The 24490-nt window shown below is 37.8% G+C and overlaps 1 protein-coding gene across 1 annotated transcript; it reads left to right on the top strand.

The window, feature by feature from the left end:
* Window positions 1-9: 9 nt before the first annotated feature.
* Window positions 10-22770, top strand: APPL1 (adaptor protein, phosphotyrosine interacting with PH domain and leucine zipper 1). Its single transcript, XM_066326715.1, has 22 exons — window positions 10-135; window positions 3773-3871; window positions 4388-4447; window positions 5171-5242; window positions 5978-6065; window positions 7677-7718; window positions 8438-8496; window positions 8955-9101; window positions 10116-10198; window positions 10299-10457; window positions 11204-11392; window positions 11871-11913; window positions 12537-12593; window positions 13127-13218; window positions 13771-13950; window positions 16359-16408; window positions 16783-16957; window positions 17061-17097; window positions 18415-18561; window positions 18778-18828; window positions 19184-19273; window positions 19439-22770. Exons 1-22 carry the CDS (start codon window positions 82-84, stop codon window positions 19586-19588), a joined length of 2124 nt encoding a protein of 707 aa, XP_066182812.1. The 5' UTR covers window positions 10-81; the 3' UTR covers window positions 19589-22770.
* The last annotated feature ends 1720 nt before the right edge of the window (window positions 22771-24490 follow it).

The raw sequence follows: 24490 nt of genomic DNA, 5'->3' as shown, positions 1-24490 counted from the left end.
GGGCGGGGGTCGGGGCGGGTCGGGTCCGGGCGGGCCGGCGCGGGGGGAACGGAGCCGCGGGTGCTCAGCGCGGCCGCCGCCATGCCCGGCATCGACAAGCTGCCTATCGAGGAGACGCTGGAGGACAGCCCGCAGGTGAGACAGGCCCGGCGGAGGCCGCATCGGGCCCAGCCCGTGCTCGCCGGGCCCAGCGCTGCTTCCCTGTCGCTCCCCGCCTCGGCAGAGCGGCTGCGGTGGCCGTGATGCAGGGGAATACCCCAGCAGCGCGGCGGGGACGCTGCCTGCGTGGCCCCGCGGGGCTCCGACAGTCTCGGATCGGGCTTTCCGCCCCGGCCGTGCCCTGAGAAATCTGTCCCGGAGTTCCTCGGCGCCGTGGCCCTGGCCCCTCGGCGCTCCCGGGAGCGGGGCCGTGGCTCCGGGCCCGGGGGCTGCGGCTCCTCCGTCAGGGCAGTGCCGCCACCGGCTCCCTGATCCCCGCCTTCGCACCCGGGCTCGATTTTGGACGCCTTGTGACCACAAAACCCGTGTTGCGTTCTCGTCAAAACGATTTTTCCTCTTTGTTTTTCACTAAGGTGCATTCAGGTTTAATAGAGCCGTGTGAAAAGCAGGTCCGGGGTGAGGTCGCGGAGAGTCGGTGGGAGGCACATGGTGCCGGAGGCCTCTCCTTGCTCCCATTCTTCTCCTGCGTTGCTGCTGCCTGATCTGTGTCAGCGATGCCCTGTAGTGTACTGGAGTTTCTTTCTGAAGTAGGAAATGCTTTATTCAATTGCTCTGCTTTCTCCTGCTGGCAGCAGCAACAGCAAGTCCTCGTACTGTGCTTCTTAGATGTGAGAAAAGTGTTTGCCATGTGTTTTCTTTTATGGCGGCCTTTTGAATTAAGATCCTGGTTCTGATGCATGGTGTACGTAGTGAGCAGGATGTCCTATATTGCAATAGCTTGTGCATTGGTACTTTTAATTCCTTGGTCATAGGAAGAGAAACTTTCACTTGTTGAGAAGGGAAATTTAGCCCCTAAAATGACAGTAATTTTAACAATTCTGTATCAGGTGGAAGGACAACTTTAAAAAGGCAAGAGAAGCCCATGCAGAAAAGAAATCATTGCTTTCCTAAGGACACTGCCCCAAATAGGTTCAAGTGCTGGATGTGAGATGAGATCTGGCCTCTAATGTGGGTTCTATGGCCCACTGTGGCCTGGAGTTCATGTTTCAGACACTGACTGTAAATAGATAAACGCCATATCAAAATTATTCCGTGTCTGAGGTAAGAAAAGGCTTTTCAAAAATGTCCAAACCCATTCATTTCCTGTTGTCACAGGATAAAAATCTAACCACAGTGCTTGTCTGGCCAAAACCAAATCCCAAGTTTACATAGTCTTTTCCTATGCAAAACAGAGCAATTTATGTATTAATGAGGACATATATTACACACATACTCAGTGTGTATTTAGAGAGAGTTTCTGCTCACCCTGATTTGCATTCCCAAAGCATTGCACAGCAAAAAAGCCAAGACACTCTGGTAGCACAGGCTCTGTCACTTATCACTTGCAGTGCCCTTCCTCTGGTGGCATAGAAGGCTTCACACTGACTTCTAACAAGGAAGTTTGTTTGTGCAGCTTCTCCCTGCTCCCCTCCTGTTTGCCTGCTCACAAACATGGGTTGAGAGAATCCTAAAGAACATGCAAAATGATGCAGAGTTTTACTAGAAATACAAGTAAACAATTCCTCTGATTTTCTGTTAAGCAGAAGTCTGCCACAACTTGTTTACAGTTTCAGGGTAATTTCTTTCCATCATATGGTATTATTGTGGTGGCTGAACATCAGTAACTGACATTTTAAAAATTAAATATAGAAATATTTTTTCAATGTTCAGTTTTAAAGAGAAAATATACAGAAACCTTACATAATACTCCTTTAAAATTACAAGCTCAGGTTTATTTATGTTCAGGTTTAAAGGTTACGAGTATATAATTAATTTGTTATACCATGTAATTTTTTTGCATTCTTTCTGTATGTCTACTTTAATGGGAGAGTCAAGGCTGTTAGGATGACACATTTTGCCTCACCTGGCAAAGATTTCAGTTCTCCTCCATCTCTTTCCACTTGTTTTATAAACTAGAACCAGCATTAAAGCTATTTGTGGTGTTGATTATGATCTTTGATTATACTTTTTAATATTGAAATATATTTTAGACATTATATAGCATGGCAGTAGTTGTGATACAACTAATGCAACTTGGATAAAAGAATTTTATGTCAAAAGAATTGATAAATAATGTAATTTATATATGTTTAAAATGTACTCTTTCATTACCATTAAAAGCAAAAAATCAGAAATAGCTGAAAAAGACCTTTGTGCTTCTAGGGGAGATGGACTAGAGACTTCAGTCATTTCAAGACAGCCTAGGGAAGACTGAAAAATAGAATTTCCAATGTCAAGTGTTTAACAGTCGTAGTTTGGGGAAGAAAACAATTATGTGCTTATGATTCTTTCAGTTTTTTGTCTGGACATTAATTTTAATGTAAACACAGAAACAAAGCATGGTCCTTTTGCTAAAACATTGCTGAAGTATTTTCTTTGTGGCTCTTGCAAACGCTGCTCCTGCTGCAATCAAGCATCCCAACCAACGTTTTAAGAAAAGCCAGTGTAGTGCAGAGTTACTGATACATCCTCTGCTTTTCCCTCTTTGGGATTTTTGTCTTGGTGGAAGGAAGCCATTCAGAATCCTCATGGGGAGGAATAACCTTGCTTCCAAGTGCAAGAAGGATGCAAGAACGTGCAGTCAGCATCTCATTTAAGCTTACAGGCTAATTACACCTGAGCAACCTGATTTGCCTTTTTATCGAGTCAGTCATTTGAGCAGAAGGGAGAGCAGGGGATGTCAGTCACCCTGAGTTATACAAGGACTCTGACATGGTCTGGCAGCATTCTTCTGGCCAAAAGGGAGAGGTATGGACTGTGACCTGAGTGGAAAAACTGGCTGGATAGTTGGGCTTACAGATGGGGATCAGTGTTATGGTCTAATAGGTGCCCAGTGGTCACAGAGGTTGGGTTTTGAGGTGGGTGCTGTTCAGCACCATCAGTGATGCAGGCAGTGCAGCTGGACACAGGAGTCACCAGGCTTCTGGGTGACACCAGCTAAGGAACAGACAGACTGACAAGCTGGGGTAAGGACAGGAGGACATATCTTTTCACTCCCTTTCAGTGGTGAGAAACATGTATGTTGAGGACAATCAAATGCAGGTTGTATTGTTTGTTTTGGTTTGGCATAGTTCCTAACCTTTTGATCACAGAATTGATGGTTATTCCACAGGTAAATTATAGGTCCAAGTAAAATCAGCAACTGTCTGTTCAGGTTGGACAGTATGGGACAGTCACAGCCTTTATTTGGATCTCACTGCAGAGGAAATGTGTATACCTGGCAAGCTGTTTAATACCAGTAATCTTTACCCTTCTCCTTAGGGATGTACCATAATAAGCCCAGTACTTGCCCACAGTTTCAACATTTAACAGTTGTCCATTTCCCTTGGTCCTTTCCTTTCTGAAAATGTATTAACCTGGAGAGAGGCTGACAATAGGAAGAAGGCTGAGGTTGAGTATCTGTAAGATTCTTTGGCATGCAACAGGTATCATACCTTTAAACATTATTGGAGGGTTTATAAAATTATCAGTAATGAAACCTGAAATAATGCTATTTAAGTCTATAATTCCATTATATTTAAATTCTTCTCTTCTAACTTGTCATGTTTGTGTTTTGGCTGTTTGATTGTTACAGACCCGCTCTTTGCTGGGAGTATTTGAAGAAGATGCTGCTGCAATATCCAGTTACATCAATCAGTTGTTTCAAGCCATGCACAGAATATATGATGCTCAGGTAGTGTTAATGAAATTCATGAATACATTATAAAGCTTTGGAACCACATTTCTTGCTTTTTTTGACATTATGATGAGCAATGTGCTTTTCTTTAACTTCCATGTGCTTTAAATGTAGAAGTGAAATGAAGTAAGAATGATTGTTTTTGTGTATGTTAGGGAGTGGTAAAGACTAAATTCTTACGATTCTTTTTGCAACAGAATTTCTTATGATAAGTGAAATGATGTTTTCTGTTCTCCAAGTAGCTCTAATGTATTTCCCAAGTGTTTCTAAAATGTTGTACACACTAAAATTATCTAGGTGTATATAATAGTATGTATTAAGTGGGAGGTTATTTTTTTACCCACAATAAATTCATGTTTCATTCATCAAGCAATAACTCCACTTCTATGCCAGAAACAGAATCTATTTTGTATGTTTTTCTAAAAATTTGAGTTTATGGCTGTATTTTTAATTTATATAAACTTTAACTGTTTGACTTTTTATTAATTTTCATGTTTCCCTTTTTTTTATCAGAATGAATTAAGTGCAGCAACTCATCTGACTTCAAAGCTTCTGAAGGAATATGAGAAACAGGTATTGCATAAATCATGTTGTCTCTGTGTGTTCAGGACTGTGTGTTTTTGCAGTCTTTTATCTCCCAGAGCACAGTGTAGAATGTATTTGGGTTTGGTCCAGATAAAATGAACTGCTGTGGTTGGCGGTTCAAACCACTGCCAAAAGAATCTACTGATTTTATTTTAGTTCTTCCAACTAAACCAGAATGGTAAGTTCCTCTTACCATGAAGAATATTAACAACTTCTGAAATATTTTACTTTTTGATTTGTTTTTTTGAGAATTGCTTAGGATAGTTCTGTTTTGGTTTTACTTTATAAAGCTGTTTACCCTTAAGTGCTTAAATATCAGTAGTCACAAAGAGAAGAGCTTGCATTGCAATCTCCAAATTACAACCATAATTTTTACTCTGTAAGCATAATTCCATCTCTGAAAGCACAGACTGTGGAATCCATAACTTTATTCCTTTGTAACCTGTACTGTGAAGGGTTCTCTGTTTGTAGCTTTGCTGCTGGGTTCCCTTTTCTGAGGTTAAAAGTGTAAAAAACAAAAATTGTCTTCTTTTAAGAGGCTGCTGCTACTTATCCTCCTTTTCCACCTAATGAGGTGAACTGCTTCAGTGTATCCTAACTGTGTAATATTTTAAAATAATGGAATACCTGATATATTCATGGAGATGATTAATCCAGTTTTGTGACTGGTAGAAGACACTGCAAACAACAAAACTCTTTTTGCCTTTTCAGCGTTTTCCGCTCGGGGGAGATGATGAAGTCATGACTTCTACTCTGCAGCAATTTGCAAAAGTAATTGATGAGGTATGTGCTTTGCTAATCCTGTCAGGTACAGACTTCAACTGCCTAATTATTCCTTTTTTAAGCTAGGAGGGACAGAAATGGCATTAATTTGTCAACTAGGTAACATTTAATTGTATATTGCAGCATGCATTTCAAGCTATGTAACCTTAAGATAAAGAATGAATTTAGCAAAATGAGGATACATTGCTGAGAAAAAATGTTGTTTAACTACTAGAGATGGAGCCAAAACCATTACACAGTGGCAGTTAGCAGCTATGTCCATGAAGGTGTATCTGTATTGCCTCATTTCAGGTACCTGACTGACAGGGGACCCTCCTGCTGTCTCTCTTAGACTCTGACTCATAGGACACACAACTGAGCAAAGAGCTGAATCAGGATTTTTGCTGTTATCCCTCTCCTCACTTAAACAACATTTCAGGAGGAGGACCATATTTTGTTCTACCTCTGTGAGCTGTGAAAGATGCGCTGTGACATAGCTGGAGGGAAACCAGAAAAATAAACTGACTTGTCAGGATGAATGAGGCTGGTTTGGGGCATGATCCAGTAACTTGGAAAAGTTCAGACAAAAACAACTCTAAAGCTTTCTGGTAAAAGATGATGAGATCTGGAACTTCGGAAAAAAGTGGCTGCAAAAATGTGTTTGAGTAGTACATGATATCTTTGATGCCCTCCTATTATGATTTGATTTGGTCTCAGCACTGCTTTCCTAAGATTTTCTTCTTTTGTCTTTTTCAGCTCAGCTCTTGCCACGCAGTACTCTCAACTCAGCTTGCAGATGCAATGATGTTTCCTATTACCCAGTTTAAAGAAAGGGATCTAAAAGGTAGAGAACTTGACCAAATACTGTTTTTTTATCAACAGCAGCAACAACAAAAACGTAGCATTTAATCTTCATAGCTCTTGTTTCACTAAATAGAATACACCACTTACTTTTCAGCTCTCAAAAGTATGCTTCTCCCATTTAAAAAGAAAAGTTATTTCTGTTCATGACAGTATTACAGTTGAACTTTACATTATTATTGTTTCAACAAATACTTGTATTAAGGAAGTACTTCTATTCAAGATGAATGATTAACAGCTACTCAAAAACATTAGAAAAGAGTAATTTTCAGATAATTTGCATTTTCAGGAAGGGTTTGTATATCAGATCATGACCAATATAATTGCTGCACTAAGCTCCAAAGGCAAAGTGCCAAAGTTGTAGTACTTACTATATCAAGATGTAGTGATGTGGTTATTCAACCCTGTTTGTAGTACAGGCGACTTCTTATGTGCAGACATAAGGTGCTTCCAGCTTATTTTTGTAATAATTGTATCTTGTGCCTGGTTTAAAATAACATTAATTTGTGTGATGATGATAGATTTTACTCAAGATGCTGGACTAAACAGGCTGCTGTGGCAAATGGGTTTCCAAGTAGAAATTATGAGTTAAACCCCAAGTAACTCAAATAGCCGTATTGTGAACATTCTGTAGTGGGTATACCTAAGATACGAGTATCTGATGTCTAAATGGAAATAAAAATTACAAGTATTTCATAAGACTTCCAGCTCTTCATGAATCTTGGAAAATGCTTCTTTGGCAATAGTTCACAGCAAAATTATGGATTGAAAAGATTATGGTTTGGTTTATTTTTTTGGACAAGTGATCATGACTATCCCAAGGCTGATCTTACTTCTCAAGATCTGAAAAATTTCCCGTTAGTACTCACTGAAGAGGCATCCCTGAGGCAATAATTGCAAATTAAATTTTCCCACTGGAAGATTTAGCCACCAGCTGGTGTAGTTTGTAATGACCCTACACTTCTTTATGGACTTCATAGGCACTTCCTAAACAGTTTTTTTGTATTTGCTTCATGATGAGATTGAACATGGCTCTCTGCTGGTTTGTATTGAAATATGGCACAGACCACAGCCATGATCAGGACAGGTGTAAAGGATTGTGCCGGTTTCAGTTCTTGACACAGTGAGACCAGCTGGAGCTCAGCTAGGAGTCCCAGGGTGTTTTGGGCTTTGGTATTTCCCATCTCCTGTGCTTCCATTTCCCCAGCTTAAACCAGAACACAGATTGGAACTACAGGTGACATATTTGGATTGATGATGACTTTCAAAGACTTTTGAAAATAAATTAATCCTTACAGTATTACAGTATAGTGTGGGGTTTTTTGGTTGGTTTTGCCTGTTTGTTTGGTTTTTTTTTGGTGGTGGTTTTTTTTGATTGGTTGGTTGGGTGGTTGATTGGTTGGGTTTTTTTTTGGTAAGCACAGAAATGATCCTCAGGCCCTAAGTAGGAGCAGACAGATTTTGCCTGGCCACGTAGTGCCTGTGCTGGCAGCTCAGTATGGTAAAGTGTTACCTTCAACTACTCAGTAGTGAAGCTGTAATACATAACTGTTACATGAATAACTTATTTAAATTGTGATATGTTGTTTTTTAGAGATACTAACTCTAAAAGAAGTTTTCCAAATTGCAAGCAATGGTAAGTGTAAAGTACTTAATCTTACCAATATTACATGACAACAGTATTATTGTAGACTATTATTTGTACTTAACTAGTGGAGTTAAGCCTGTTAAAAGTAACTAATTAAGGTGTCCTTTTTCTGAGTGATACTTAGGCACTCAGTAATGTGCCTGGTTCACTTGTAAATGCCTGCTTTGTGTACTGAAGCATTAAGGCAAATTGAAAGGGTTTTTTACATGACCTTAAGTGTATGTATGATCATTAAATAATGTAGGATTATGCCACCAAAAAGAGTAAGGTGCTAGCTCACTTCTTTATTTTCAGAAGTTATTTTTTTAGCTGCCTCTAAGATATCCGTGTAGAGAACTTATTATTTAAATAAGATTTTACTTCTCTAAGTGGAAATTGTTTCACCGCTTTAGAAGCGGAAAAGATTTAGGTACAGGTTTTCATAATGTGAAGTTTCTCTACTTAATGGACTGTTGTTCTTTGAAAAATAGTGGATGTTGAGGGAACTTTGTAACAATTTGGCAACATTTGCATCTGGTTAAAAATTTTCTTCAGCCCAAGTATTTGTTGCAGTGATTATAAACAGACAAGAACAATTCCTCAAGGTGTTAATATGACAGAACTTCACATTCAGCTGTCTGTGTAACACTTTGATATGAAAGATTCTCTGCTGTTTCATAAGTCATTAATTTATGAAAATGATCATAAATTTTCTTTTGATTGCCTAGACCATGATGCTGCTACTACCAGATACAGTCGGTTGTCAAAAAGAAAGGAAAATGAAAAGGTTTGTAAAACAAAATCTTAATAATATTAAGATTTTTAGAGAAGATAAGAAGTCATTTTCATTCTATATATATTTGTGCTGGAACATAGTGTATGGCAGATTCTGGCATTTGATAGTTTATGCTTTAGCAGTTTAGACAGAAAAGCAGGTTTCTCCAATACATGCCTGTAACACTGACAATGCTTTAGGAATAATATTGTGATATCATATTCAGTTTGGTTTTGTGAAGAAATAACCACACTTCCCAGGTAGGAAAGAATGCTGGTTTTGTTTTTCACGTATCTCGTGTTTAAATTAGAGAAGCAGAATTGCCAAGTAAAATATGCAACAGCTGGTAATAGAGGGTAGAACATGATGTTGGGTTTTTCCATGCTGGTTGTAAAGCTGTCCAGAAGACGTGATCAATGTCAAGTCTCAAACATTCCTTTTTATTCCTCCCCTTGTCTTTGTCTCTTCAGATCAAGGCTGAAGTTACAGAAGATGTATATACTTCAAGGAAAAAACAGCATCAGACTATGATGCATTATTTCTGTGCATTAAATACTCTCCAGTACAAAAAGAAAATTTCTTTGCTAGAACCCTTGCTAGGATACATGCAAGCTCAGGTAATTTCAGATTCTGAAAGCTGTAGGTCTGAAAGAAGATATGTTGTGGTTTAGGTTTGCTTATCCTGGGTTTCAGCACCATTTATGTGGAGGTTTAATTTCAATCAAGGCTGTGGAAGAGTCAGAATGCTAAAAAACATTCTGGTTTGGTTTTGCTTAATTAGTTCATGATTGGTATATTTAAGGATGGGTGCAAGAGAAAATGCAACCATGATAAAGTTATTTGGACAGACTTCATTTGTATTTTTTGAATCCATGTCATTAAGCATGGGCTTTGGGGTTTTTTGCAAGTCAAGCTTTGCAGCATCTGTCACTGCTACAGTGACCTGAGTAGAAATTACCTTCTGCACACTGTCTGAAAAGCTTTCCAAAGGCAAGAACTCTTGCTTCCTTTTGAAACGTTGCAGCTTGTATTTAAAAGCCAAGTTCTGCATGTTTCGTGCAGTAAAGTAGTGCAACCTATTGCTTAGGTGAAGCTTTTTGCTGAATCTAAGAAATGGAAGGGCAGAACCATGTCCCGAGGCTTCCTGTTCTGGGATTTCTCATGGCTAACCTCAGTTTAGCTGTGGCAGATTTTCTGGCCCATTATGGACTACCCCATGCTTAAAATACATATTGTTAATTCCCTCTGGATGGCCCTGGACAAATCCTCACAGGTTTGTTCTATCCTGTGTGCCCCAAATAACGCTCCCATAACAACAGCAGAATGGTGGGCTTGGAAAATGACAGACACACCTTGGGAGTTTTTTCAGGGCAGTTCTGCGTGCTTTTCTATTTCCTCCAGGCAGCTCTGTTCACATCCTTGTGACACAGATCCCACTGCAGTGCCAGCAGCAGCCTTCACCTGCAGCCACAAACACCCATTCTGCTGCTTTTAGTAAGAGGCTTTGGTGGGAATGTTGGATGAAAACAGATTTCCCTGAGAAACTAAACCCCTGTGACTTCATCTGTTAATTGTTAGTGTAGTTTTATTAATGACTAAATTCTCCCTTTTCCTCTTTCGTTTTTTTAAAGATAAGCTTTTTTAAAATGGGTTCAGAAAATCTTACTGAGCAACTGGAAGAATTTTTGACCAATATTGGCACAAGTGTACAGAAGTAAGTTGGTTTTGTTGAATTTTGAACTTTTATCAAGATAATTTTTTCTGTTCCTACTTAGTAATAAATTATGTTTGTTAATAACACATTTTAATCTTAGTGTTCGCAGGGAAATGGATTGTGAAGTAGAAAACATGCAACAAACTATAGAGGACTTGGAAGTAGCCAGTGATCCACTGTATTTGCCTGATCCTGATCCTTTAAAATTTCCTGCTCATAGGAATCTAACACGGAAAGCTGGCTATCTCAATACAAGAAAGTAAGAGTAACTTGTTATTTAAAAATTCCAGAGTGTTTAATTTTGGGAAAGGAAAGCTAAAGAAGCTGATTTTTTTTTTTTTAGATGTTAGCTATGCTGATTTTATAAATTTAGTTGAATAAGTCAAGTAAGAGCTATTCTGTTTCTTTCTTTGGACGTCTTCACCTAATTACTATTAAATTCATTGTCACACTGACATAATGTCATTCAGGTGCAAAGTATAATTATTCTGATCTTAGTCTAATTTTGCCTGAATTTTCACAGTTAAAAGGTTTGAGAGTATAATTTCTTTGCATCCTAACGTGGAAGTAACAAAATTCCATCTATCAGGATTGTTCTGGAAGTATCTGTTAAAGCTTTGGGATTTAAGTTACTAATAAAACATCGTAATTTTGATCTAAACAAGGCAAAACACTCTGTTAACCAAAATACCCTTGGAAGGAGCTTCTGGATTCCCTGCAGCAGTGGCTTGTTGTCCACAGGAGGGAGCTGTGCCTCTAAGGAAGTCTAACAGCTGGTTTTCAGAGATATTAAAAATAAGTTGTATCATTTTGATTTTTTTACTGTAATTTATATAATAAGCTCCAAGGAATTAAAAAAAAAAAAAAGTTGATTACAACAACCATTGAAGTAAAATACTTACTGAGTGAGGCATGAATTTCTGTATTAGAATACAGTTGCAGCAGCTAATATTATAGAGTGTCTGAGCAAAAAGGGAGGCTAACTGAGGACTTTTTATCTTTCAGTAAGACAGGGCTGGTGTCTTCCAGTTGGGAGAGACAGTTTTACTTCACTCAAGGTGGAAATCTGATGAGCCAGGCAAGAGGTGATGTGGCTGGGGGACTTGTCATGGACATAGACAATTGCTCAGTGATGGCTGTGGACTGTGAGGACAGACGGTACTGTTTTCAGATAACGTCCTTTGATGGCAAAAAGTGAGTGGTCTTACATTGTTGTTTCACGTAAGAAATACTGGACTGACTAATTAGGAAAAGAAAAATGGTCTGCCTTTGGCCAGATGTTAGCTTGATATATTTTGTGGATAATTGGAAGCAAAATCTGGGATATCCTTTTAATTGTGTAATGTCTAGATTTTTGTTTATAAATCTATAATGTAGCTGAGTAGTATTTCAGAATAAGATTGATAATCAGTTGACAATCACACGTTTTATGAATACTTAAATATTACATTACATTAGAATTGCCTTGCTTTTCTGTTTCCTGTTGGAAGGAAAGCATAGGTCCCTCCCCACCCTAATTATATAATGTTGACAGCACTCAGTACCAACACAATCTTCAGCCTTTCATAACTTGTTGTTCAGTGTGTAAATATGAAAATGTAATTTCCTGGCTGACTGTATTAGTGGGGCATTTTAAATACACTAAATTGTGTTTTTCATTCTCTTCTTTCAGGTCTTCAATCTTACAGGCAGAAAGTAAAAAAGATTATGAAGAGGTAAGCTTACAGGAGGTGTGCATGGAGCCCAGTGATTTTCTGCTGCACAGAAAGAATACATTCCTAACCACAGCTGGATGCTGCAATTTTTTTCTGTTTCTACTTATTGATAAATTATCTTTGTTAGTAACACCTTGTTTATCATAGTGTTCCTGTTAGTTTCCTCCTTTAGATAAAAGTTGAGAAGGCAGGACCAGGAGCAAATGGTTTTCCAGAGCAGAGAGAGAAAGCAGACTCTAGCTTGTAGATGCAAGAAATGAGCAAACTCCACAAAAGCCAAATTGGATTTTTATAATCTCTTAAGGAAACAATGTCATCTGCAGCACAGAATAAAGAACAGAGAATCCTGATGAAGTTTTTTTTTCAATTCCTTAGAGTTGTGAGTTAAGCTTTTTTTAGTTTAGTTTTAGTATGACTAAAATAATTCTTGTGAGTGAAATCCAAAAGTGTAAAGTGCAATATGCAGGTGGCAGTGAATGTAATGACAAGCTGGATGTGCAGAATATTTGGCTCCCTGAATTTACAAAGAAAGTAGAAAAAGTGCTAAAACTAGCAACTCAGTTAAATCAAGTTTGTTTAGAAAACATGACAAATTAATTTCTTTTTTTCTTTCCCTTTTTCAGTGGATATGCACCATAAACAACATATCTAAGCAGATATATCTGAGTGAAAACCCTGAGGTAACTTCACTAAAATCTATAGTTATAAGTAATATTTAAACATTTGTATTTATAGAGTAAATTGATATTGCTACAAACTTACATAACAATTTTTGCTTACTAAATTAAGGGAATTGGCCTAATAAAAACTGGTTTATAACAGAGCCTGTATCTATATATGAAGTGTGTCTTCATTGGTTTTAGTTCACAGTTGAGGGCTACATTTCTCAAATGAGATTTTTCTTTTTTGTTTTCCGGGCTACATTTGCTTATTTTGCCAGAATTATCATTGGAACTTTTCTCTATTCCTGCCTTTTATTAACACTGGCAGTATTGTAAGGCCAGTGTGTTGTTTTAAATTGATCAAGTTAACATCAGGATATGTATTTGAAGAAAATTAAAAGAAAATGCTGCCAGTGTGCTGGCAACAATTTAAGAACATGAGATTTTCATGAAGGTTGAATTTATAATTTCTCCCAGTTGCATATAAATAAAATCTGAAAGTTTATTTTGAGAGAAATGTTTTCAGTTATTTTTTCCCATTTCTGCTGCAGGAAATTGCTGCCCGTGTGAACCAGTCAGCTCTGGAGGCTGTCACTCCTTCTCCTTCTTTTCAGCAGAGGCATGAGAGCATGAGGCCAGCTGTGTAAGTGAAGCAACCAGAGGGCATTGGAGGTGCACATATAAAAAGAGAATCCTGGATAAAGTTCCAGGGGAAAAAAAGCCTAGCAAACCTACAAAGCTTTCTGTGATCAGAACTAAACTTTGATAGGCCAGAGGAAAATTTCCTGAACTCATTTTTCACTGCTGAAACACTGTTGAGCATCCATTGTTACAAGTAATCCCAATGCCAGCTGGTGGACACTTTGATTGCTTTCATCATATCCATTTTGTTGTGTGATTTCGTGATGAGCTTTTTCTTCATGTGTCCAGCTCCTGGAAGCAGACCTCAGATTGTATTATACTTAATATGTGACTATATATTGATGTTAGAACAATCTGATGCAATTATTAATGTAAGTAGTAACTTTAACTGATTTGTTATAGATCAGGCTATACCCTGATCTTCAGGTTTTCAGTTTTTGTTTTATTTTACATCTAAGTTCTGGAATATTGTGTTGGTGCCCCTATGGTTTAATTTATTATCAGCCAACCTGAACTCACATACCCTAACTTTGCCTTTTTGGTTGTGTTTCAGGCAATCTCGTCCTCCTGCAGCTCGTACCAGCAGCACAGGGTCACTGGGATCTGACTCGGCTCTCTCAGCACTTTCCTTGGATTCCCTTGTTGCCCCTGACACTCCAATCCAATTTGACATAATATCTCCAGTCAGTGAAGATCTGCCTGGCCAAGCAAAATCATCAGGGCAATCGGGCAGGTAGGAAAAGGAGAGAGAAGGAAAAAAATCCCTAAAGTTAATGTTACTAATTCAAAAACAAACAAACAAGAACACCACATTTAAAATGCAGCTCCAACACACACAATGCCTTTTCCCTGACAAATTTTGCAGTGGCCAGTGAAGCAAAACAATTTGTTAAACTGTTAAATGGAATTGTAAAAAAAGCTTAATTACATCACTAGAGTCAAGGTGTAGTTTTCTATTTTGCAGCAGCTTTTCTTGCTTTAACAGCCTATGCTTTTATTTATTGATTTATTTTAAACTTTTGGTTTCATGAAGTATTTTCCTTTCCTATTGCTTGCTCACCCAGCAGCTTGGGTTATTTCCTCTTGGAAACTCAAGAGAAATTTGGTAGCCCTGCCTCCAGGTGATGATGGCTTACGATGACACTCCTCTTAAGCTGAAAGGTGAGTGAAAATGGTCTAGGCTTCTAGAGTAACTTCACATACAGACAAGTTAAAATCATCTAAGAGTTCACCCAAAACATAAAAACATTTTCTCCTGCTTGTCATTATATTTGAGTGGGAGATGTACTAAAAATCAAAGACCTGAAATGATCACTGCATTTCTAGAGCTATATATATAGAATTCAGATATTAAGAAAATGTATTTGCAGATCCATCTGCTCTTAATAACAACAAAAACAGCCAAAGAAATGAAAACTAATTTATGTGACTCCTGTCACAAAAATGTGTTATAGCCCCCTGCCTCTCGGAAAATACTTGAATTTTGAATTGCATCTCACAGATATAAGAGTTGAAATTATATATACACAACTATTTTTTCCATTTTTCAACAGTTTTCTTTTTGTGGTGTTGTTTGGTATAGCAGGATAAGCAAGTGGCCAACTAGACCTTTCAGAATACACTGATTTAAAATAGACCTGAACTGTATTGCAGGAAATGGAAAGTTTAAGACTTGGCTGAACTCCTGTGGTAGCCTGGTCTAGCTCAGTTGGTCTTAGCAGGGTGCCAGTAACACCAAGGCTGTGGATTCAGTCCCTTGTGGGCCATTCACTAGAGACTTGGACTCGATGGTCCTTGCAGGTCCCTTCCAACTCACAATACTTTGTGATGTCATCAGTTATAATTCTAGTCTAGAAAATAATATTTTTCATAGCATAAACGATAGAGTTGAGCTCAGTATTTTCAATTAACCATCACCTTCAATAAAGAACTGCGGAGTTTGGTAACATGATAGATAACATGTTTGTTATTAAAAAAGAACAACTTTCCTTGGTTTCTGGTACTGATGACATATATTTAAATTTTATTTTTGCCTTTTCAGAGATCCTATGAGATTTTGCATTTACTGTTGCAGTTTAATATTAAATGACAAGAAATGTCTGAGCAATAGAGGATGCTAGTAGAAAGAATTTGCTTTTACTGTAATTATACAGGTCAGCATTTAATGGGATGGTTCTTGATTGAGTCCATGTTATCTAAACATTGTAGCAATGCCATCTTGGCTTCAATCTAGAAAAATTTTGTTACTTTATACCAGATATCTCTTAGTTAAAACATGTCTGATAATTGATAAACTGGCATCGAGTATGTGTAACTGAACAATTTTTTACTCATAGTTCTGAAATTTGCATTTAGTACACTAACTGTTGAGGTGACATTTTCATTAATCTCATAAAAAACCTAATTTGAACTATACTGAACCCTTGCCAATAGCTTTTCAGCTACCAATCAGCCAAAGAGAATGGGTAATTTCCTCTACAAATTTTAAATAAAATGTCCCTATTTCCTGTGCTCATTCCTTTACTGTTTCTGAAAAATGCAGACTTGGAAGCCTAGAGTATTTTCACTTTTCTCTTAACCGATAGTAGTCCTGTCTCTGAGAGCCAGAAATAGCCACATTTCTCTTGACCCTCTAGGAGTAAAACCCCAGGGATGTTTTGAGAAAGCTGCATTTGAAATAAACCCAGGGGCTTCTCTTGAGTAAGTAATTCAGCACCTTGACAGCGATGAGAAGTGGGTGCTCCTGTGGAGTACTGAAAGGGCCTGGTTTTTGGCTGTGCTTCCTGAAGCTGTTTTGTGAAATTTCATCCCCTAAAACTACATCTTTTCAGACATTACCAAGGTTTTGGTTTCGGCTTAATTCAAATTAAAAAAAAAAATAAAATGTGGGCAAAACTTTCTATGGCAGCAATAGAACAATAATACCTGTTATTTTCCCCATATGTGTCTTCACATACAGCAAGTTATGTCTCACTCCTGATGAAATTGCTTCTTCTTACGATTCATGATACATTATTCCTCCAGATTACAAGTTTGTGAACTCATTACATGTTGGTATTTGACACAGCATGAGACAACTGCACTGTCCATGAATGGTTCCTGTAATCTGACTCCTGCTTTAATGTTTTCATCTTTTAATAGACGCACAAACCCGTTTGGTGAATCTGGAGGCTCAAAACCTGAAACAGAAGGTAAAACAAAAGTTTCATTGCAATGCAAAACAAAAATAAATTTTGACAATTATAGTTCTGTTTTCATCTCTAGCTTCTCTCTTCTAATTTAACACAAGTTTTAAAATGCTTAATTACAAGGTATTTGATAAGTTAAGTCAAACTACTGTCTGAAAATCTTCTGTAAAAATGATTCATTGCATCTTTTTTATTCACTGGCCAAATGAAAAGATGTGTGATGTGCTGTGCAGTAGCTGCACCTCTAATTGTTAAGTAGGAGCAATCTCTTTCCAAGTTAGGAGGAGTTCGGAGTTTTCCTGACCACAGTCCACCTTTGGTTTTGAATGGGAAAACTAAAATGGTGGGCTTTTTCCAATACTTTTCTTTTTTCTTAGATTCAATTCTTCATCAGTTATTTATTGTAAGATTTCTTGGCTCTATGGAAGTGAAGTCTGATGAAAGCCCAGATGTTGTTTATGAAACAATGCGTCAAATCCTCGCAGCTCGCGCCATCCATAATGTTTTCAGGATGACAGAATCACACTTGTTAGTCACTTGTGACTGTTTAAGGTAAGTTTGCTTTTTGACTTCTATTGATGTTTATTTACAGAATGATCTTCTTTCACTTCGGTAAAATCTACTTTCTGGTTTGTCTTTAAAAACAAATTTTTAGGTTAATTGATCCACAGACGCAAGTTACAAGACTACAAGTAAGTAACTTTCCATTTTAAGATAAATATCCAGCAATGTAATTATTTGACTTTAAAAATATTATCATTAGATGATAATCACCAATAGCATGAGATTTCCAGCCAAATTTCCAGTGCTCTTAGGAGACCAAAGCAGACATTTAGGAACAAAACAGATTTAGGGGAGTGATTTCAATAGATAAATTGGCTTTTGATACTGCCTTCCTCCTTTGATCTGAGAGGCTGAAATAGTAAAGAGGGAACATTAATGATGGAGTCACATTATTTCTGAAGTCCAAGAGGGTTTGTTTTCTGTTTGGTTTCTCTGTTTTGTTTTGGGGTTTTGTTGGGGTTTTGTTTTTAAGGCCTTGAGGGTGTTGAATGGTTTCTAGTTTTATTTCTTGTTTTTCTATTTCTTTATAAAAAATGCACTTGAAAAGAGTAAGTGGAACTCTTCTTAGGATATCAAATAATGCCAGCTTATTTCTTTAGTAATAGCAGTCTTTATTCTTCATATTTCAGAACTATACCCCTTTTCCCCTTTTATGCCTAATTTATGGTCTGTCTTTTTGTATGTGTGTGTGTTTTTAAAAACATTCCCTTTTTTGGAGGCTCTGAATTGCTCTCCTTTTCATAAAAGGAAATCCTGAGGATGGAAAAATAAAAATATCTTGATATTAAAAGTTTGACATTAAGTTCAAAAATGCTCCAAAGCTGTCACCTTTTACAGGTGAGGTGCATCAACTGAGGGTATGTCTCATATGCTAAATGCAAACATCAAATTCTGTCAGATTATAGCAGCTGTGGTAGAAACTCTCAGAATTTTTAAGTTTATTGTTTGATGAATCTCAGATAATTTTAAGTCCAACCTCTTTTAAGAATAAGAATGCTAAACAGTTTTCTTGTAACAAACTAATGAGGGTATGTGATTTGTATGGGTTGGATTTTTTTTTCTTGCTTATGTAATTAGGAGAGCTGAGCTAATGGCAGTAAAGGTTTTTGAGAAGTAGTGCTTTTACATGGAACTAAATATTGAAAGCTTAGTCACAAATGTAACTATAATGAATGATTAAAACAAAACAGGAGTGCATCCACTTTTAGGAAGGTGACTGACTCACACTGCAGATGTGGTCCCTTTTTCTTACATGGAGTGTGTCTTTTGACATTTGCTTGTCTTTGGAATAGTTTGGTCTAATCTGTTTGTGCTTCATAATTACATTTGGTCAGGTAACTTCTTGTGCTGTGGTTGTGCATTAATTAATGTGCAGTGTATTGAAACCTCATATGGCAAATATTTGGAATCAGTTTTAATCTCTGTGTATCTGATCCTTTTGGCAGTTTCCTTTGCCCAATGTAGTGCTGTATGCCACACACCAGGAGAATAAACGCCTGTTTGGATTTGTGCTTAGAACCTCAGGAGGGAGAGTGGAGAGCCGCCAGACTTCCATCTGCTATATATTTGAATCAAATAATGAAGGGGAAAAGGTATTGGTGGATGGTTGTGACTTGGATCAGTTGTGAATATGGATTCCAAGATGCTGGATCCATTCAAGCTGTCTAAGGCATTTTTTATGTACTGAAAAGGTTAAACCTGTCATTTTAAGTGCCTGCAAATGCTTTAATGTGCTGTTGTATCTAATTTGGGATGCTGGCTTAAATTTAAAGGCATTTTTAATTGTTTCCTATCTGTTTTCTGTTTAGATTTGTGACTCTGTTGGACTGGCCAAACAGATAGCTTTTCATGCAGAACTGGTAAGAATCTTTTTGGGGCAAAGGATGCTTGGGAATGGAAGGAAGGAGGTATATTTAATATGTGTAATAGATTGTATTCTGCAAGATGCTTCTAGATGCAGCAATACTGTTGTGTATTTTAAGGGGTTTTTCCCCCTAGAATTTAAATTCAAATGAAAAAGACTGACCAATATCTACTGTAGAACAATATTCAATATAGGATTCATTTTGCTACTTTTAACAACCATACTAGTCCTTTAAAAGCAGAATAATCTTAACAGTGATGTCACAGTCTTGAGCAAGGTCATATCAATCAGTAGTGTCTCAAACATCTCAGGCTGTTGTTGCTGACTTTATTTACATTTTTGCCCTTTAGGATCGAAAAGCCTCAGAAAAGCAGAAAGAAATAGACAGAGTCAAAGAGAAACAGCAAAAAGAACTGAATAAACAAAAGCAAATTGAGAAGGTACATTTCGTCATTATTTCTTAATATTATTTTTCTACTTTCTTTTGCAGTTTTGTCCATTGATAGTATTGATAGATCATTTAGAAATCATAATAATGGTATCCTATGTCCACTGGAGATGCTTTAAATCTTTTTCTGATTTCCCAACCCCCTTTCCCAACTTAGGACTTGGAGGAGCAGAGCCGGTTGATAGCAGCTTCCAGCAGATCCAACCAGAGCAGCACAGATGGACAGTTTGTAGTTGTTAGCAGCAGCCAGTCAGAAGACAGTGATTTAGGAGAAGATGGAAAGAAGAAGAGAGAATCTGAAGCCTAAGGTTGCCTGCTTCATTAAAATTGGAATCATGAATATATCTGGTGAAATGGCACAAGTTCTGCAAGAGGTGCAATGTAGGTGGAGGGTCTATCATGTTTATAGAAAAGACTTCACAATGTATAGACCCTATTATGCCTTGATTTTTCTTTCTCAGTTAAGTGATTTCCATTTCCTGTCAGTGTAATTTCTCTTATGCCAGATGAAGCACAGTGATGCTGCCATGTTAATCACAAACACGTTTTCTCAAGGCTTCTCTGCAGTATGCGAGAAAACGTGGGGTTTTTCCCCACTTACGTCTGTGCGATTGACTGCTTTGGAAGCAAAACTGAAAACTCATTGGCCTTCAGCAGTAACACTGAAATTTGTTCTTTACACTGCAGTATGGAGAACACCTTGCTGGAAACAAAAGTGGATGTCCAAATAAGACAGCGCTAAGCTTTACCCAGTTTGTTGCACATACCTGTTCTTAGATTTAGAAAGAAGGGTCCCCATTAACATCAGTGAGATGTGCAATAGTTCTAAACAGAATGATCATTTTTGTTTCATTTTGCATGGTATGATACCGTCTTGATTTTTTATTTTTTGGTGAATACAACATCAAAAAACTTCTTTCAAAAGGAGAAAAAGATACTGTCAGATCTAGATAAGAGCTGATGAGATGCAGTTGAACTTCGCTGTATGAGGAAAAGCATTCCTCATTGAATTGTAAGAGTAATGTATATAGCCTTGTAGCACAAGTGCCATGTTCTTGGTTTTTCCCCAGTACTTGGAATAGAAAGCTGTAAGCCTTTGAGTTCATTTTTATTAAACATAATTAGAGTTGCAGGAACATCTTGAATTCCATCACATGAAAAATCTTCTGCATATGTAAATGCCTTGCTGCTAGCATATTCCATCTACTGAAAATGAGTTGAGGCTCTTTAGTCTTTTTATGATTTTGTCATCAGAATTTACCAGTTCTGAAGTAAGAGATTACACTAATCCTACATCCTAGAGTCAGTTCTGGAAAGCATTTTTCAAAGTGGTGTCTGTTTACAGCTTGTAATCTGCGCTCTGTATTCCATACCCTGTGTAATATTTATTTTGTATAGTATTAGATGTGCATTCACCTTTTGATCCAGAAAAGAAATCTTGTTTGAAGAGAAATATTTATTTTTGCACTAATTACTATAAATATTAAAATCCAGAGGAACAGAAGATAGCTCTCTAATAGTGGCTTGAAAATAACAGGATAAGTAGAGAGAAAAGAATAAACTTATATTCCAGGTTATAATATAACAGTTATGAGTGATTTACAGTTCATTGCAGGGCATTTCTGGTGTTCAGGAATGGAAGCAATTTTCAGAGTGTCTCCTCAGCAGCTGGTGGTGGCCCAGCCCTTCCTAGCTGGAGTTGCTCAGTGCTGATAAAGTTAGAAATCTCAGGTCTTGTCTGCTGGATGGCTGGTAGGTGCACAGAGGGCTCTTCTAACATGAGAGGGCCCTGAACTGGCCAAGGCTGGCAGCCTCCTCGTGCCCTTGGTGCTGGAGAGGTGACTTTGTGTGCAGGAGTTGGTGGCCTCAGCTCCTGTGGCAGGAGAGCAGGGCAGCAGTGCCTGCCCTCACAGCCTGGGCAGGGCCTTGAGCAGCCATCAAAGGGCTCTGCCTTGAAAAAGGAAGGTGGAGGCTGACAAACAGAGCTGCCAGGTTCTCTTCCTGAGTTAGTTACCAGGTCCTCTTCCAGTGCATTTTTCATCCCCAGACTAGCCAGTCCCTTGTAGAAACACCTGTTTTTGCCATTGCCCAGTTAGGTCACATAGTATTGCCCTGTGGCTGGATTTGGCTGGCTCAGTGCCACATGGATCACACTAACCTGAGGCTTCTTTTAAAAGACAGTGGCATTTTTATTTCATATCTAGGCTTCCATTCTTAGCTCCCGTTTTTAAGAGACTATTTTTATTCTTGCCAACAAAAATGTACAGAGAGGCACCAAATCCTTTTTTTTTTCCTTTTTATGCTTAAATCAAGGCTTACAGAGAGTGGCAAGGCAGTTTGTCTCTGCAAATTATTCCAATTAATGTTTGTTTGTTTGTTTTTCTTTACTGATACTTGTTTTCTATCAAATAATATCACAGGGTAGCTCAGAGTTACTGTGTCTTACTTGTATCTTTCTCAAGTATTTACTGAGGATGAAGCAGTTTGGAAACAGCCCAGGGAGCCTGTGAAATCAGTGATCTCCAGTGTCCAGAATCCAGTCCTCAGCTTGTCAGAGACGGACTGATTGAGTTAAACACTAGAGCTGCAGGCTCCAGAGAGAGGACAAATAATAGACAAGCACTCTGGTGAAAAAGCATTTCTGGTGTGCAGCCTGTTTTGCATTAGCCTTATTGAAGAAATGTCAGAAAATTGAACTGCTGTATTTTTCTCAAAAACTACCATTACTCATATAGATATAAATCTGCAGAGATGATGAAGAAAGGCTAATAAAGTTGGCAAGTGAATTTACTGTCAAATGGGATTTTTTGAATTTAGCAATAAATATTGGAATTATTCCGTTTGCTTTTCAGGCTTTCCATATATGCCATTAAATGTAGCCTTTTAAAACAGAGTTAGGAGTGAAGTATATTTCACTTAGGTTGGATGATTCTCAACTACTAAAAGATTGATATGCATGAATAAATCTAGGGGTTGTTTGTTTGCTTATTTAGGGGAGTTTCGCTGGTGTAAAATGAATAAGAAGGTATAAAAGCATCTGGGATAAAGATGAAAGTTGCAAGAGCAAAGGGCATGTCAGCAGGGCTGGGGAAGTCAGACAGGAATGGTAATAGAGTTAGCAGGGCAGTGAGAATTACTGAGCTTCGCCTAGGGAGGATCACACAGGTAGTAATTAAAACTATCTCAAGGCAAAAACAGCTGCTGAGGTTTTATCCATGCCCTTCTTCCCAAAAGGAAAAGCTTTGGTACCCTTTTTCCTATAAGGTTTAGACCTACTTCATTAGAAAACAGCTTTGTTGAAAAAAAAAATCTGAATGATGCTTGGTATTTTCCTTGGGAGTATATAACTTTTAGTGGGAACACCTCATGGTCTGCTGGGAATTGCTGTGGTAGGATTTCACCACCAGAGTATTTAATTATTGTAACTAAACTACTAAATGGATTCCTTTCCTAATTTACAGGAGATCAAATAAACTCTCCTGTTCATTATTTCCTATTGCCTTTTATTCACAAACTGATCTTTCAAGCACTTTCAGCTGAAGCTGTAGTTTGCTTCACGTACATCTACTATTACTTCAGTCACTCTTGAAAAATATTCTTTCAAGTCCATAATTTTGAAGTGACTTCATGTAGGTATTGAATTGGTAGTGTTGTTCAGGACTAACTTGTTATGTTGCCAATTGCAGCCTCATAATTACTGCCAAACATTTATCCCTTAAGTAAGAGGATATGAAGCTTGTTACACTGTGTAGATTTACACACGGCAGAGCAAGTCAGTCTCGCTGTCAGCTGTTTCAAGCTACATACATTCTTTATGTATGTAATGGCATGAATATACAAATATATCAGGTGTGCTTATGGGTATGCATTTCATTGCATTACAGATGATAGCTGGCACTCCTCTGTGGCCACTGCTAGATTTGGCCGAGTCTGAACCAGAGGACAAGGTCAAAGTCATGTACTACTTAAACGTATCTAACTGGATATGATCAGGTAGTGAAAAGTCAGTTGCATGCCATAGTCTTACTTCCTTAATCTGTTGAGTTTGAAATTGTATCAAGACAATTTACTGTCTTACAGTAAAGTAATATCTCAGAGTTAAGAAACATTGCCCTTCTAGAGGGCTGTCAGATTTCCTCTGTATATGGATGTAAACCCAAAGGTGAAAATTGTGAAACAGCTGAAGTTATTTATGAAGCTGTAATTGATGTACATGGATATAAAGAAATAAATTTGTCTGTTTAAGGTAAATTCTGTCTATGCTTAAGGTAAGTTCTGATAATTAGTTGCACAGCATTTGGGACAAGCCAATGGTGAAAACTATGCTACAATATAGTCTCTTATTATTTAGGAAATAGTTCAACTATAGAAAGAAAACTACCACTGCTTAGTGAATTTAGTAGAGATTACCTAGTGTAACAGAAGCTGATACTTTATATTCTTTCTCTTGCTCTGTATTACAAAAATTATTGCAAGTTAATTAGTCCCCAAGGCTTTTTGTTTTAATTAAGCACTAAGTTGACTTTTTTTTTCCTGCCACAGTGGTATCTAAATTGTCATGACAAGAGTAAGTCAGTGTATCTTTGTGAATGCACTTGTATTCCTAATGAAGTTTATACTGCAAGCTGAGGATTTTGTACAATCTTTCTGGTCATTTTTATAATAGAGTGGAGTGGTCCAATACTTATTATGGTGTTCTGGATTGGTCCTGTTCTGGTGAAGTGTAAGTGATTTTTGCAGTGTTTGAGACTGACTTGCACATTTTCCCTGAATAGCTGTATTAAGAACAACCAATGGCATATTTATATCAACTCTGATTGTTGTGTCTTAATCTTGCAACTATGGATAGTAACCTGTTGTGCCAGGGCTCCAGTCAGCATTTTATATTTTAAATAAAAGCTTAACTATAGTAACTTTCTGGGTGGGACTTGTACTGATGCAAAAGCCTCCTGCATTCTTCATCATACTGACTTTCAGGAAATACCATTATTGGTGACAGGATGTGTTCCCTTCCATTAAACAAAGTTGTGACATGCAGGTAGAGCCCTCTGTTGTCAAGTGTAGCTCAGTTCTCTTAATTTTTATAGTAAGAGCTAGATGAGCTCAGAGGAAGTTGTTACACTTGGGAATGCTCTTCACTTATTTTTGCACCAGTCAGAGACTGAAGGTGAGCAGGAGCTGTGGCAGCTGCTGGGCTGGGCCCGGGGTG

Source organism: Sylvia atricapilla, chromosome 11 (genome assembly GCF_009819655.1).
Source record: "Sylvia atricapilla isolate bSylAtr1 chromosome 11, bSylAtr1.pri, whole genome shotgun sequence".
NCBI classification, from domain to species: domain Eukaryota; kingdom Metazoa; phylum Chordata; class Aves; order Passeriformes; family Sylviidae; genus Sylvia; species Sylvia atricapilla.
Note: the sequence above shows the minus strand (reverse complement) of the source record. Positions and strands in the feature narration are given on the sequence as shown.